The 16752-nt window shown below is 34.5% G+C and overlaps 1 protein-coding gene across 6 annotated transcripts in view; it reads left to right on the top strand.

Annotated features, from left to right (window-relative positions):
• ERBB4 (erb-b2 receptor tyrosine kinase 4) overlaps positions 1-16525 on the top strand; it is a 1053313-nt gene extending 1036788 nt beyond the window's left edge. For 3 of the 6 annotated variants that reach the window (XM_020288220.2, XM_020288222.2, XM_020288219.2), the window contains 3 exons: positions 7572-7619; positions 8420-8717; positions 11520-16525. In XM_020288220.2, coding sequence (XP_020143809.1) covers positions 7572-7619; positions 8420-8717; positions 11520-11965 — 792 coding nt within the window. In that variant the 3' untranslated portion in view covers positions 11966-16525. The remainder of the gene's footprint in view (positions 1-7571; positions 7620-8419; positions 8718-11519) is intronic. The other 3 variants (XM_020288223.2, XM_020288224.2, XM_020288221.2) reach the window with 1 other exon arrangement.
• Positions 16526-16752: the final 227 nt, after the last annotated feature.

Here is a 16752-nt window from a genome sequence, read left to right as displayed (position 1 = left end):
CTTTTCAAAAACGGGAAAATCTGCTTAGACTGTGGTCAGTAAGTACCTCTTGGGGAGAGCTTTTTCTCTTGGGGTGCTGCCTTCAATCTGATATTCATTTTTGCCCAGATCAGTTGTAAATACCAGCCTGTTTCTGTGAAATGTAACTAGTGTTTGCTCTGGGCTGATGGGACAGTCATGTGCTGTTTGTTCTGTCAGTTGCTGTACCCGACTATCCACAGTACATTATTCAGATCAGCTCACACGAACCAGCTGTCCTAACTCCAGGTGGACTGTTAGAAATCTTTTTACTTACAGCAACAGCTGTGCCACCTGGTTGCTTAAAGACCAGTAGTTGGATGAATAAACCATTGTTACAAATTCACTTTTTATCTGGTACACAGTTTGCATAAACTAGCATAACTGAAGATATTTCCAACTTGGTCCACATTGAAATGACATGAGCACTGAAAGGCTTTATCTGTATTATGTTAAATTGTTTGCTTGTTGCCAGCACCTATCATTTAAAACACTGAATAAAATCGACATGCCAAAATTAGGTTTCTAAAATTTGCAATTCTATTTCCTATGTTATTTGTTTTCTATCCCCCAGTTCACAACTATGCCCTTCATATTTTTACATTCTCATAAATAGATAGCTCTAAATGCTGTCATTGTTATTTTGAATATATAATAAAACTTCTTGAGCTTGGATTATTGCTAAAGAGAAGGTTGACAATTTCACTGTTGCCTTACTATTTGCAAATAAATAAAATAGCTGTAAATAAGCATTAACAAACATTTCTAAGTGGACCTCATTTTTTTCTATTTTCAGGTGTATATGTTGGCATCTAAGTAGACCTCTTATACATAGTATCTTAGTGAATAAGATTCATTTGCTGTTAAATAATATCCACATGTGGAAAATGGGAAAAACAAAACAAAAGCAAACCCACAATGAGCTAATAGCCTATAAAAGGCAATGTGTTAGATTGAGTGGGTTAAATAAGCATCAGTTATCTTGTTTTAAGCTATTAATTTTCTTAGTTTGTCTATGAATATAAGAAATCTTCATCAAATGCTCTTTATGATGTTGGAATAAAAAACACTAAAACAGAGATAACTTTAGGATTCATTTGAAGAATCAGGCTACTCTAGAATTTGGACATAGTAAAGGCTTGATAATTTCATTTCTGCTCTTAAAGACATTGCAATAAGAACTAGATGTTCTTAAACATATTTTAAAAAATTATGAAAAATGACATAGCCTTCCTAACTGAAAAGAATTATTGGGAGGTCTTTGAGAAAGTCCTAGATGTTCTCTTTAGATTTCTAGCTATGTACATTAGCAAGTAGCTATGTAATAATTGGGAAAAGTTTCAACTATCACGACATGCTTGTGAAAAGAAATAGAAACAGGCAAAAAAAAAAAAAAAAAAAAAAAAGAGAGAGAGAGAGAGAATGTTACCAGAACCAACCAAACAAAATAGAGACATTTAGAACTTGCACCAGGATAAAGAGATCAATTCTGTGTGATTACTAATCTCAAGAAGAGTGACAAAGTTCTTATTGCTTATCTTGAATGAAGCTAAGGAATGTTGGCATTAATGTAAAATTGTTTCTTTATGGCCCTCCCCTCCTTTTTTTGACTGTGCTAATAACATTCTTTGATTCCATCATACGATACTACTCAGAGCAGCAACTTAAAGCAGGAAGGTGTAAAGTGAGGAATTTTCAGCTTCATTTTATTGACTCATCTAGCCATGAATATTTTAAGGGGAAATTTGCTCTTGTTCTACTGATATTTGGAAAGCAGGAATTGCTGCCTGGGGATACAATAGCTTACTTACCCCAAGTCAAGCAGGAAGAGGTATTTATTGACTAAGCCTTGTACTAGGAACAATAAATCCATAAGCAAGAGTGCTGTCATGAAAAATATTTCTGCTCTCCAGTTATTTAAAACTATCTCCTCCTGCTTTGGGGCTGGCTTTGCTCTTGGCAAGGCAGGTTAGTGTGGTGTGTGTGTGTGTGTGTGTGTGTGTGTACACACAATTTTAGATCAGCAAGAAAGGACTTTTAAGAAAGAATGAAATATATATGTGTATATGTGTGCTATTAACTCTTAATACTCTAGTTACAGTTTCCTTCTTTCAGTTTAGGTCCTTGTAGCTAATATGAGTGCAAATCAGCTAGGTGGGGCAATATTGCAAAGCATTATCAGTATTTTATATCTAAGCCTAATGCATTTCAAATGCCTTTTTAAAATTAGTTTTTCACAAAAACTAGAAAGAGAAACCATGAGAAATTATTTGAGAAAAGAGTTAAGAGTACGATGTAGAAGAAGAGCGAGAACAGATATGAGAAAGAATAGATAAATATGCTAATGTCAAAAATGTATTTGTGACATAATGAAAAGATAATAGAGTGATGAGCTTCACAGATAGCTAACAATGGCTGTGTGTACATGGACAGATTCTTTACCTTCCCTGATACTCAGTTTTCTCATCAGTAAAATGGGAGTTATGATTTTTAATAAAGATATTTACCTTGCAAGGTTTTAAGAATAAATAAAACCTAAAATAGTCCATGGCATAGGGTAGGTACATGATATATATTAGTTTCCCCTTTCTGTTTTTCAATTTGCCTAAAAGTAGTCATATAATCATCTATGAAACAGAATAGATATTATAATTAAGTAGACTTTGAACTTACTTAAGAAAAGTAGATTTACTAATGTTTATAACAGACACTATTTCCATAGACTTTGTACATTTCATATTGGCTCTCACTCATATTTACTGATACCATTCATAGCTCCCCTCCATTAAATTTTCTTAAGTAATTGAGTAGATGATACATATAAGAAAGATTAAATTGCCACCAAATTATCTATCTGAAAAAGAATAAAATAAAAAACAAAGATTAAAGTTACCAAGGTTAGTGAAAAGTGGATAAAGAGCCCAAGTCAGTATCCCTTCACCTGGATTATTTTGTGTTTATGTGCACATGTGTGGCACACACATATAAAGTAAAATAGTTTCTTCAAAACAGCAGTGTCCCACATAATCAAACCAAATAGACAAATGAGTTAATAATAAATGAATACATACATAAATAGACAAAAAACATTGTATGTGATATATATAAATTTCACTCTACTGGTGAAATTTCAAGAAGCTCTGGCCAGTCTTTATTGGTTTGGGATACATATGGACACATTTTATTTGTTCTCTTCTGGTTGTCTTATGAAAAATGAAGGTTCTAAATCTGTCTCAAAACACTGGGATGTTGAACTCAGTTGTGAGAGAGACACAGAGTTACCGCCATGCATGAGGAATTACACGTAATGCAAAAAACATTTTCTGTGCGCTGCTATGTGACCTGTGAAAGTGTGGAAGTGCCCATCAGAGTGTTAAGCACGTATGTCAGGGAGGATAAAAGGTTGAGAACCCTTAACAGTTACTATGTTAAGTATCTAGATAATAAATCAGTGCTGATGGATTAGCAATGTCTTACAGAGACACATCCTATTTTAGTTAAAATGATTTAGAGTATTTCTTGACCCTAGAAACTGTAATCCTATAGTTACTATTGAAAGTAATAATTATTTTAAGATGAGAAAACAGCTCTCTCTCGATAAGCACATGTTTAATTTAGATAGAAGTTAGGCATTAGGCATGTAGTTTTGTTTCCTAATAGATTTCTATAATTATTCTTAAAAATATGACAATACCCACTCTATTTAGTTAACAATTTAAAATTTCTAAAGAACATTATTAAATAATACAAATGTAAGAAATACTGTACATATAATGAGACAGATGTTCAACTATCATTCAACTAAAAAGTAAATTTTAGGGCATGATGTATTTAAACGTGCATTTAACACTGTATTTGCTTTACTTGCTGACACTTGCCTCCTCTATAACCTCTGGTATTTGAGTCTAAGTTAATCATACAGTGTCCCGGTGATATGGCCAAAGAATTAAACTGAATTCTATCTATCACCCTTACAAACCCCCCACCAAGAACAAAGTCCATATCACCTGCCAGTTCATAACCCTCTGCTTTCTCTATCTCTGCCTTGCTGACAGTAAACTGCCAGCTAATTGAACAGATGCACCCAGTGCGTCTTCCCAAAGATCCACAAAGCTGGACTTTGATAGACAGCAGAAAGTGGCATGATGAGAAAACAAAAGCTTTTTAACTGAGAGCAGTGCTTTGTTCTGCTTAGAACTTTAAGGTCACTCCAGCTCATTTTGACTGCTGTGCGGATCTTAATTTTTACTCCACCAATTTACTTGCAGCTGTCATTCTTTCCAATATTAAAAGTTCAGCTTTTCAAGTATGGGGAATTGAGAGGGAGAAAAATGAGAAGAGCTTGTTACAAACTAAAAACAGCAAAAACAAGTAAAATCTGGCTTGGCTCTGAAGTATAAAAAGTTATTTTCAAAGCTTATAAATTATGACATAGTGATTAACATGTAATTTAAATATATTTAAACAACAATTATATCACATTTCCAGCCCAGCTAATTGGCCTCACAGATGTTCCCTTGGAGCTGTATTGCCCTTCCAGGGGGAAATGAATGAGGTGCTTTTTATCATGGAAAATAGATAAAAAAGCAAACTGAAAAAATGGAAACAGAAACATAAAAGGCAGCCAGTAACCCTAAAAACAATGAATGCTAAAGGGGTTTGCTTTGCATTTTTTCCATTTTAATGCTGGAAACAGGGAAAAGCATGACGACGCTCCTATTACTGTGATGCTATTTGGCTGTATGTCCAGATACAGAGCTGGCAGGTTGCTAACTGACAGACTTGTCAAAAGCAGGGACAGTGGATGCATTCTAATAGGGCATGGCCTTGCTTTACATCTTGGTACAGAATAACTGCAGGAGGTCCAGATACTTTAATACAATGCCTTTACAATTGAAGGCATTCTAGCTTATATAATGAATACAGATAATAAACTGTTTCCTGATGAAGAAGGACTTGTGTGTTATTCCTTTGATCATTTTTCTCTCAAGGTTTGTAAAATGCAAAATGTGCAATCAATACTGGTTCCTTAGCTGAACATTCTAGTCGAATGTTACCTAGTACAGCAATGCTTGCAAGGTAAGGGGTGAAAGGGACACTAGTAATCATGAATATTTTGGAATACCTTGCCTTCTAATATATAATCATAGAATGGAAATAAATTCACTCTAGCCTCATTCCACTCTTTCCTTTTCTTCTAATAATCTCAGGTAATATTTGATAGTATAGTGTAAATTCTAAAAGGTCAGTGGCTATGCCTTCCCTAGTATATTGTGATGTCTCTAGCATCTACCACCATGCTTGTGGTTCATTGTAGAGATTTAATAAATATTTGCAAAATATTTGTTGTTTAATGATGAAGGTAAGGCCAGTTGCTACATCTCTTGTACCATCCATCTATTTTATAGCTCACCGACTATATAGAAAATCCCTTTCTCAAATTTTATGAACAAATGTATTTGATTTCATGTGTTTCTAAAAGATAGCTGAATATGCCCATATTTAAGATGATTATAGAATAAGTAAACATTTAAAAATGCCTCTTTGATAAGTAGCTTTGGCATCTTCATTGCTTGACTTTACAAATTCAGTTTAGCAGATGTGAATATTTAAATTTGATGTAGCCTTTACATTTATATAATGGTGCAGAACTTACAAAGTTCATTTATATATATTATCTTACTTTATCTTTTCTAAGACTAAAGTAGAGAGGGGCCGGGCGTGGTGGTTCACACCTGTAATCCTAGCACCCTGGGAGGCCGAGACGGGCAGATTGCTTGAGGTCAGGAGTTCGAAACCAGCCTGAGCAAGAGTGAGACCTCGTCTCTACTATAAATAGAAAGAAATTAATTGGCCAAATAAAAATATATAGAAGAAATTATCCAGGCATGGTGGCGCATGCCTGTAGTTCCAGCTACTTGGGAGGCTGAGGCAGTAGGATTGCTTGAGCCCAGGAGTTTGAGGTTGCTGTGAGCTAGGCTGATGCCACGGCACTAACTCTAGCCTGGGCAACAAAGCAAGACTCTGTCTCAAAAAGGAAAAAAAAAAAAAAAAAAGAATAAAGTAGAGAGGCAAATAATGAAAATAAGTGTCTCAGATATTTCATGGTTAAGCAAATTCACACCACTTGTGGAGCCCAGGGCTTCTAACAGGTCATAAAACAATCTGTTGTACAATACTACCTCCTATGCATTGCATATTAAATACATCTCTAACTTTTTGTTGTTATAATCTTCTATGTGGTGTTAGGTTATTAGAGAAGAAAAAAGATAAATATTTTCTCTGCCATCATAGTTGTGGTGGAAATGAAGCTGAATATTTATTATAGGGGTTCAGAACTTGTCCCTTGACTAGTCCTTTGATTAGACTGTTAGTTAAGGGAAATTACATTATCTAGTTGTAATGGTTTTACATTAAATAGTTAATCTCCATGGGACCATATTCTTCTTAGATTGCTTTATGAATTTCTAAATCATATAAATGTTCACGTGGAATAATATTTAGCTATATTTCATATAATAGATGTAGACATCTTGGAAGTTTATTTTAGTCATCTCTGTTCACTTAAAGCTGGAATGTGCAGAATGCAAGCTTCATAAAATCAGCTATTTGGCCTGCATTATTCATTATCCTCAGTGCCTAGAAAAGTGTCTGGCACACAGACAGTAGGTTCTCAAGAAATGCATTTAATGAATTTTTTATTAAGAAACAGAGTTGTTATTCATACAACCCTTTCTCCTTACCCTAAGGAACATGGTTCTTAATATTTTATGGTATTTTTATATCCACTTTCACTTAGTCCATAGGATGGAGTGTTAAGCTATAAAAATATAGATGTCTTTTTGTTGTTTCTTTAACTGAAATCTGGTTTTGACTGATTGTAAATGTTAATACATAAAAGGAATCTAAAGCATGTTTCCAGGAAAGAAATTGATTTTCCAAATTTTCTGCTCTTTCTTAACTTAAAAAGAAAAAAGTAAGACTGAAGATAAAATAGTATGTACCTTTTTATAAGGAGAGGCTACAAAGTTGACCTTTTGCTGAAATAGTGAAAAATAAATGTAGCTTAATTGCAAAAATCATTCCAGGCAAATTGAAATCTACTTCTATCTCCTTTTAGACACATTTCTTCTTATGAGAAAAAATTTAGTGCTATGGTATATGGTCATTTCAGTAATTTGACATGGAAAGAAAGAAACTTTTTCATTTACAACTATAGTTATTTATTGATTTTCCTTTCCTTAGAGTTAATCAGAAAAATGATTATTGTTGATTTATTTTTTTTTTAATCTTTTGAAAAATTTTACTTTTTCTGTATGATTTTTCTTTTCAGGGATTGAATTAAATGATTTAATTTCCCCAAAACACATAAACAAACTTGTTTGTAGTCAGAATACATACAGTTTTACTGTTTAGGAAACTTCACTGTTGTGCACGTTTTCCCCTTTGGTTCATACAACTCGTGGCTTTTCTTTTCTTTTCTTTTCTTTTTAATTTTTTTCATTCATATTGCCTCTTATTATATCCATCATTCCATTTTTCTTTCCTATTAGAGTGAAATTGGACACAGCCCTCCTCCTGCCTACACCCCCATGTCGGGAGTAAGTATTTCACAATCAACCTTCATCTTTTAGGATGTTTGGTCTTTACTTACCATGTTTCTTCTCTCTTGTCTCCACATAATTTTTTCATTTTGCCTTTGCCAACAGTGAGTTAAGAATTTGCTGTAGATTGTGTAGCTGGCTTTGTAGATGTGTTTTTATCTCAGTAGATTATCCAAAGTTCAGATATCATGCATCAACAGTAGCTTTCAATTTTTATCTGAAGGATTTGCGTGGGCTCATAAATTACATTTCTTGGTGGAGGAAGGTTATCTTTACTTCCATGATTATAGGTTATGTACTAAAAAGTCTGAATTTCAGTGATGATTCTCTATTAAGTACTCAAAAACTCATAGTAATCCCAGAATAGAAGATAATGTGAAAATAGCACCATTCAAAATATTATATATCAATGTACTTCTATTCTTAAAGACAACTGTCTACAGTGAGTGACACTGCTGCCATTTGTCATAAGAATTCACTTTGAATTTTATATTAAAAATAGATAGTTGTGGGAAAAGGACATCAAATACTTTTTATTAGGTTATGTTTTAGTTAGCAAAATTAAAATAAATGCTTTCAAATTATTTTCCCACAATTTACTTTTTAAGAAAAATTGAAATTTTAGGTGTTTCTAGTCTGAAATTCAAATTCATTAGCCACTAGAGAAAAAAATTAATAAATACTATGACTATTCACTGAAAGACTAGCTTTGATATCCTTTTAGTTATGAGAATTCATTTTTTTTACAACTATTCCTAACAACAGCTTCTCTCCAAATGTGTTTCTGCTATTAACAGAACCAGTTCGTATACCGAGATGGGGGTTTTGCTGCAGAACAAGGAGTGCCCGTGCCCTACAGAGCCACCACCAGCACCATCCCAGAAGCCCCAGTTGCTCAGGGTGCTACAGCTGAGATTTTTGATGACTCCTGCTGTAATGGCACCCTACGCAAGCCAGTGGCACCCCGTGTCCAAGAGGACAGCAGCACCCAGAGGTACAGTGCTGACCCCACAGTGTTTGCCCCAGAACGGAGCCCACGAGGAGAGCTGGATGAAGAAGGCTATATGACTCCTATGCGAGACAAACCCAAACAAGGTATGCACTGAATATTCAGAAATGTTTGCCAATTGACGTCCACTTCCGTTAAGATAAACAAAGTATAGAATAGAAATTGCTGAACAGCTGCACTGTATAACATTTGTGACCCAGAAAAGGCCTAGGCTATAGCTACTCATAGTATGTCCCCCAAATCAGCAGCATCAACCTTATTTAGCTATTTTTTAGAAATCAGAATCTCAGGCCCTACCTGCTTAGGAATCTGGATTTTAACAAGATGCCCACGTCATCTGTATACACAATCAAGCTTGAAAAGCGTAACGTAAACATATCTTTATTGGAATATTTGAATGAAGTAGCATATTACAAGATATCAGAACCATCGCTTTATTGGACTTTCAGTCTTCAAAACTTAACATTTGACCTTGTATATACTTCGAAGCCTACCACCAAGTCTTGAAAATAATTGTTTGTGGTTTTACAAAGTACAACAACGATTTTGTATAGTAGCAGAAATGTTAAACACTCAAATCAAATAATGTTTCAATTTTGGAAAAAAAGGCTTTTTCCTTCTAAGCTAACAGCATCACAAAACAGAGAAGATGGATGATTGTTATTAAAAAATGATGATCATGTCTCTCAGAGTCTTCAGTGTCAACAGCAAACTATATTTTAAGACTGTGTGGCCGGGCACGGTGGCTCACGCCTGTAATCCTAGCACTCTGGGAGGCCGAGGCGGGCAGATTGCTCGAGGTCAGGAGTTCGAAACCAGCCTGAGCAAGAGCGAGACCCCCGTCTCTACTATAAATAGAAAAAAATTAATTGGCCAACTAATATATAGAAAAAATTAGCTGGGCATGGTGGCGCATGCCTGTAGTCCCAGCTAGTTGGGAGGCTGAGTCAGCAGGATCGCTTGAGCCCAGGAGTTTGAGGTTGCTATGAGCTAGGCTGATACCACAGCACTCATTCTAGCCTGAGGAAGAAAGCAAGACTCTGTCTCAAAAAAAAAAAAAAAAAAAAAGACTGTGCATTAAAGCCTGTTATGTCTTTTTCTATATCATTATTTTCATTCCCATAAAATACAATTTAGAGATCTCTTAATACATATTGTAAGTAACCTACTAAAATATCTGTCTAGACACATAGAGATATAAATAAATATATACTTATGTAGAAAAGTTTTAATGGAATGAAGAGTTGGATGTCTATAGTAGCCCAGTAGTGACACAGATGCAGATTTTGTGAAGATTTGGCAAATTCTGCCCAAAGTGGAATCTTCTCTGGAAAGATTGTCAACTCAACCATAAAGTTACTCCTCCACATATAACTTCACAGCCATACAAGTTGGCATCAGGACAATAAATAAGTAGATTGCATGGAAAAAAGGTAATATAAGGCTTCCAAGAGAAGAACAAGTCAGTTTATACAGTCTTGTAGTATTCTAGTATTTTTATCTCTGAATAGGGAGATCCATGTCTATGGAAGGTTGTTATAGTCTAATTCTGCCTTTCTTATAAGTTCTTTCATATATTTTTCAAGTTAGAGCTTGTTACTAATAGTAAAGTTGACCCTACTCCAAAAAACAATAATAAAAATAGTCCAGTAGAACAAGAAGATTATGCAGTAGGAGTTAGAAGACTTGAATTCTAGTCTAATACAAATTGTATCCTGCATACATCATTTAATTTTTCTATTTATGAAGCTGGAAATATAAGGCTTGTGCTTCTTTTTTCACAGAATTATAAGAATGAAACGATAGTGTCTTTTAAATTATTGAACTGTAATTTATATATATGATAGGGGAATATTCACTACTTAATTATATCCAGTATACTTATATTCAGGGAAAAATAACCTTGGCTTTATGGCATTTTTCTTTCTGTGTCTTGGGCTAAGTATAGGGGTTAGAAAATGTGTTTCAGAATGGTGGCATCTCAGTAGAGAACTGTACTCTCTTTATGCACTGATTCTAAGCTAGCAATAGCTTAGGTTTTTTGTATATAGTAAAAGAGAGGCCAAAAAGAGAATCTATAATATATGTGTGTATATATACACGTATATATAGTCTATATTATAGACTTGGACATAGAATTAAGCATGTAGAGAGCAGCATTAACTATCAGCTTTACTTTTTTAAAATTTTAAGCCAATACCTCTACTAGATGGATTTATTAGAGTGGACCATATAAAATAGGCACTAGTTGGCTTCAATGTACAAAGTAGCTATTTCATATAGTTTACTATTTTGTGATTATGATGAAAATTACTGTTATGATTATACTTTGTTGTTAAGCAGAATCATATGTAATGTTAAGCAAATCAACTGGAGGCATATTATATATCTGTTAGTTTTTTTTTTATTTCTTTCTCATGTGTAAAGGCTTTCTGTAAAGCATCTCTATTAAATCCTTGTTACCTGTGTAGGCATTCATAGCAAACCAAACAGACTAAAAAAAAAAACCAAAACGCTATTCCTTTACTTTATCTCTTCATCTTGGCATGGAAGAAGAAATTACTGATTTTTAGGAAACAAAAACATTTAAATAACTGGTCCAATCAATACACAGAAGAGGAAAATGCATTAGGAAGGAAAGAACAATCTAGGAGATAGGGATTCTGATCCTGGCCTTGTTGGTGCCTTATTTTATCATTAAAATTTTTGGTCCACTTACTTTTTTATTCATACGGCAATTGTAATCCACAAGTAATTGTGGAGAATTTATGCAAACAAATCTGTGGCTTTCTTGCTCTAGACAAAGAAGCTAACTATTGTATATAACTTGAGTCTGATTAACATTTTGTAGAAAGTGGATGTTGGCTGACCCTTTTGTATTCCTTCAGAATACCTAAATCCTGTGGAGGAGAACCCTTTCGTTTCTCGGAGAAAAAATGGAGACCTTCAAGCTTTGGATAATCCTGAATATCACAATGCTTCCAATGGTCCGCCCAAGGCAGAGGATGAGTATGTGAACGAGCCACTGTACCTCAACACCTTTGCCAATGCCTTGGGAAACGCCGAGTACCTGAAGAACAACGTACTGTCTGTGCCGGAGAAGGCCAAGAAAGCGTTTGACAACCCTGACTACTGGAATCACAGCCTGCCACCTCGGAGCACCCTTCAGCACCCAGACTACCTGCAGGAGTACAGCACAAAATATTTTTATAAACAGAATGGACGGATCCGGCCCATTGTGGCAGAGAATCCTGAATACCTCTCTGAGTTCTCGCTGAAGCCAGGCACTGTGCTGCCTCCTCCACCCTACAGACACCGGAATACTGTGGTGTAAGCTCAGCTGTGGTTTTAAGGCGGAGAGACATGCCCGCTCCAATTTCCCCACCCCCTCTCTTTCTCTGGTGGTCTTCCTTCTACCCCCAAGGCCAGTAGTTTTGACACTTCCAGGAGGAAGATATAGAGATGCAATGACAGTTATGTGCTTATCTAACTTGAACATTAGAAGGAAAGACTGAAAGAGAAAGACAGGAGGAACCACATTGTTTCTTCATTTCTCTGCATAGGGTGGTCGACCAAGGAGAATGGAATAGCTAGAGAAGGACCAGAAAATATAAGGCAATACTACCTGCTGTCAAACTAGCTCTCACCTTTTCTTTTTTCGTTCTTTCTTTGATTGTTTATTCCCCTTCTTCTTCTTCTTCTTTTTTTAAATGCACATGGTTGAAACACCCATGCTATCTGTTCCTATCTGCGGGAACTGACGTGTCCATATTCAGCATCCCTGGAAATCATAATAAAACTTCCACTAGAACAAAAGAATAACCATCTGAGATTGAGAATCCAGTTTCTTTCCCCAACAGATTCTATCTTGGCAAGTAAGAATGGGCAACCCAGCTCCCATAAATTTTAAAGTTATAACCGCTAATTATGTTTGGAATGCTTTTTTGTTTTTTCATTTTGTTTTGCTTTGACCAGTTCTTTAAATTAGTGTCTCCCTTGTTTTTTACTTTAATTTTTAATTGCAAAATGTTTATATCAAAGCTTCTTGACAGAATTTAAACAAGAAATATTTTAATATGGTGAAATGGCCACTATTTTAAATATACAGTCTTTAAAATTAGAAGGGGAGGCCAAGATATTAGTCAAATACAACGTCAAGTCTAGCTTTCATGTTTCACACTATTAAATATATCCTCTCTCTTTTTTTACATTCATCAATATTTTCTTCTCCTCTATAAATGATAGTACTTGACTGGCAGTTGGTAATCTTAAGAGTAGAAGGGAAACTGAGGGACAGTTCTCTGTGGTTCAAGGAAACTACTGATACTTTCAGAGGTGGTACAAGTGGGGAATCCATTGAACTGGAAGAAACACACTGGACTGGGTATGTGTACCTGACAGATACTCAGAAATGTAGTTTGCACTTAAGCTGTAATATTTTTTGGTTCATTTTCTGAACTTCATTTTGGATTTTGAATGAAGCAATATGGAAGCAACCAGCAAATTAACTAATTTAAGTACTTTTTAAAAAAAGAGCTCAGATAAAGACTGGAAATGCCAAACCAAGCAAATTAGGAGCCTGGAATGGTATCCAGGGAGATGGCGAGAGGCTGGCACATTATCTACATATGATATCACATTTGCTACACAAGGCAATTTGTTCAGTTTGTATACTCCATAAGAAGGAATACAAGTAAGAATTGGCTTGAATTCTATGGAATTTCTAGTATGAGACTCTATTTATATTAAGTAGAAGGTAACTCTTTGCACATAAATTGGTATAATAAAAAGAAAAATATAAACATTCAAGGATTATGGATAGGTCCTTGGGTCAAAAGTTGTAAATAAATGTGAAAAATCTTCTCATGCAATTATTTTATTATCCAACTTACTAATCTTTTGATACTTCATATAATAGCTCCTTTCCTCACACAGAACATCCTACTTCTAGAAACATCTTTACTATGTATCATTTTGAAAGAATACCTACTGAGTTAAGATGAGTAATGGGAACAAATGACTGGGTTGAGTCTCCAGGAAAAGGAGGCTTCATATCAATAACAAGGAAAATTGGATTTAAGTCTTTTTTTTCTAGGAATTCCTGCCCCAAGTCATTTATATATTTTTTAAAATATTTTTTTCTAATGTTAAAATACTGGGACCAAATTAGTCAATTGTAAAAATGAAAGCAATCAAATTAAAAATCTCTATTGGCAAAGCAGAGAGAGTTTAGAAGAAAAAATAACTCCTAAATCTATGTTTCTGCCTGTTTTGATAAGGTAAACCATCCATCCATCCAAACCTCATTTATTCAACTAATATTTATTTAGAGTATACTAAAAGCACTGCATTGTATGGGTAACACCTAAATAAAAGGAACATTTTTCCTCACTTCAGAATTTGACAGTCTAGAAGATTTAATTGGAATGACATTTTAATTTCTCCATGAGTTCAAATAATCAGATTGCATAGACTGTTTTGTGAGTAGCTATCATATAATCTGTTGTTTAGTAAGAGATCTCCTGTGAACTCATTAGGGACATGAATTAAACATCCTTCAAAATATTGAAGTTGACAAATATGATAGTTTCAATGTTATCATCAAAATATAAACTGGTCTAGAAGGATATTGTATCACCAACTAATTAGCTTATCTAGAGTCTAACTTCACCATTAAATCTGTAGCCGATGGTGGTCTTTGGCCAAGAACCTTGGAGGTATTTGGGTATTTTTGTTTTTGTTTTTTTCCAGCTATGAGGAGAAAGGCAAGATGACTATGGTAGAGCAGGAGAGGGGTTTGTGAGATCCCTTCTAGTGAAGTTCAACCACAGACTTCCCAGGGTTAAAAACACAGAATGATTCAGGGGCCACAACCTAATAGCTCAGAGCTCTTTTACCCACTCAGAAAAGTCTCCAGGAAAAGAGACCTCATCTCAGTACTTATGAAAAATTGAATATAAGCCTCCCTTTCTAGATAAGTCCACACTGAGGCATCACTGATAGCCCCCTTTTGGATACTATACCTTGACTTCTTTTTTTTTTTCTGATTTACAATATTCATGTGGTTTGTACTGGGATATGGAAAACATAATCATTTATTTTGGAGCAAAGAAGAAAAAATAACTTTTAACTGTCAATGTAACAGAAATACATTTAGAGAATATAGTCTCCTTCCTCTTAAGAACATAAGACTCTTACATGTCAAGTAATCTCCCACTTTTGCAAGTATAATCCAAAATGACCCAAAATACTTCACAATAGCACCATTGCATCATTCCTTGTGAATGATTTCTGTAGTATATACTTGATTTCAGTAGTTTGGGATTTTTTGTTTGTTTGTTTTATTTTTGTCCCCTTAAGAAAACATATTTCAGTGTGTTTAAGAGGGAAGGAAAAAAAAGAGTTTCATTTGTTGCAGAGAATATCTTATTTAACCCAGTAGAGTACAATTTTAAAAATGCCAATTAAAGCCTTCAAAGTGCTTTGGAATATCAGATTCCAGAGGCCAGTTCTGTCCATGGAAATAAGCAGAATCAATTATGTAAATTTGAGAAAATTAAAATTACACTGACTATATTTTTTAAACCACCCAATTAGGTGCATCTTACCTTGACGAATCCTATTTTCAAGCGTGGAAAAACTCTGTAGCTAAAGGTTGTTTAAAGAAGTAGTCCGTAAATAGGTGAGATGTCCTCTCAACTAGGGTAGGTCTAGAACCCCAAATCATCTGTACCACAAAGAGGACAACCCAGCATCTCTTGATTTTCTGAATTATATTAGTAGTACAGGTTAGGATGACAGTCCTTTCTTCAGTAATATTCTTAAAATAACATTAAAAAACAATGCAAAATTTGAATCCTATTAAAACACACAAACTAAAAACAAGAGATTGTAGATTGGGAAGAATGACTGAATATCTGTAACTTGAGAGAAAAAAATAGTGTTCTTCTAGGTGTTATAATGTGTGTGCTGATACCTTCTGAAGGAAGGACATGGCATGAAGATTACACACATTTCCATGCTAAGGAAAAATCACTACCAGGAATGTGAGGTTTGGTGCTAGATGAAGTTGGAGCAACGATCAATGTGCTTCTTGAAGTGGCAAAAATGAAAAGACAATTAAAATTGTTTAAGTCTGACAGGGAAGGATGTAAATATAAGTTTCTCTAGAGCTACCTAACTTTTATTTCACAACTTGGATTATTCATCCATCTGTAATTGTTGATTATTTAACTAGTATATGTAGTTCATAAGGTAATAGAAAAGGTGTTCATGAAAGCATGTATATAACTGGACAGAACCGTGATAATACTATAAGATGTAGATTTAGTTAGGTTATCAAATGTTAACTGATTTTAATATTATTAAATAAATCAAACTAGAAAGCTAACCACAAGTATAATATAACAAAATGAAATGCAGGATGTGAAAACGTAGGATGGATTTTGCATAGCGAAAAAATAGGTTTGCCATTTACGATTGTTGTCATTGAGTTTAGCTGAAAGTAGGCATATACGATTCTGCTTGTGAAAACTTACTTTAAACCATTACAATTAATTTTTTCCCCATTCTCTTGTTCCTTTATCACTTTTTAAATGTATTAAATGTAAAGGGAATTTTTTTGAGTTTGTTTTGCAAACACCACCTTGTAGAATTTAGCAGGCAAATATGTTACATATGACTTTAAGTAAGCTGTCTTCAAAATGAAGTAAAGGAAGCGTAAATGTTCTATTACCTTATGCAGAGACAAAAAAAAAAAATGAGTGGTGTCATTAAGTAAACAAACAAAATACATTTAATTTGTGATATGTCCTTTCTTTTCCCACAATGCCCTCTTGCCTCCAAAAACAAGGAATAACAATAAAAACAAGGAATAACAACAAGGAATAACAATTTTCTGATAAATAAATGCTAAACCAAGAATTTCAAACTACTGTATTACCATTCTTTTGGACTCTAGTTTGTAGACTGATGATTTATGATGGGGCAAATGAGAAATCCAGGTATTCAGGTTTCTAGCTGTTGAAAAGCCAGGTAAACTAGCTTCTGCTCTACGTGCTCTGGACAGAGGGGATCCGCTGTGCCTCTTTTTGTATACATGAACTTTGATGTGTGTCCATT

Source organism: Microcebus murinus, chromosome 8, assembly GCF_040939455.1.
Source record: "Microcebus murinus isolate Inina chromosome 8, M.murinus_Inina_mat1.0, whole genome shotgun sequence".
Taxonomy (NCBI): Eukaryota; Metazoa; Chordata; class Mammalia; order Primates; family Cheirogaleidae; genus Microcebus; species Microcebus murinus.
The sequence above is the reverse complement of the archived record's forward strand: the minus strand, read 5'-3'. Positions and strand labels throughout refer to the sequence as shown.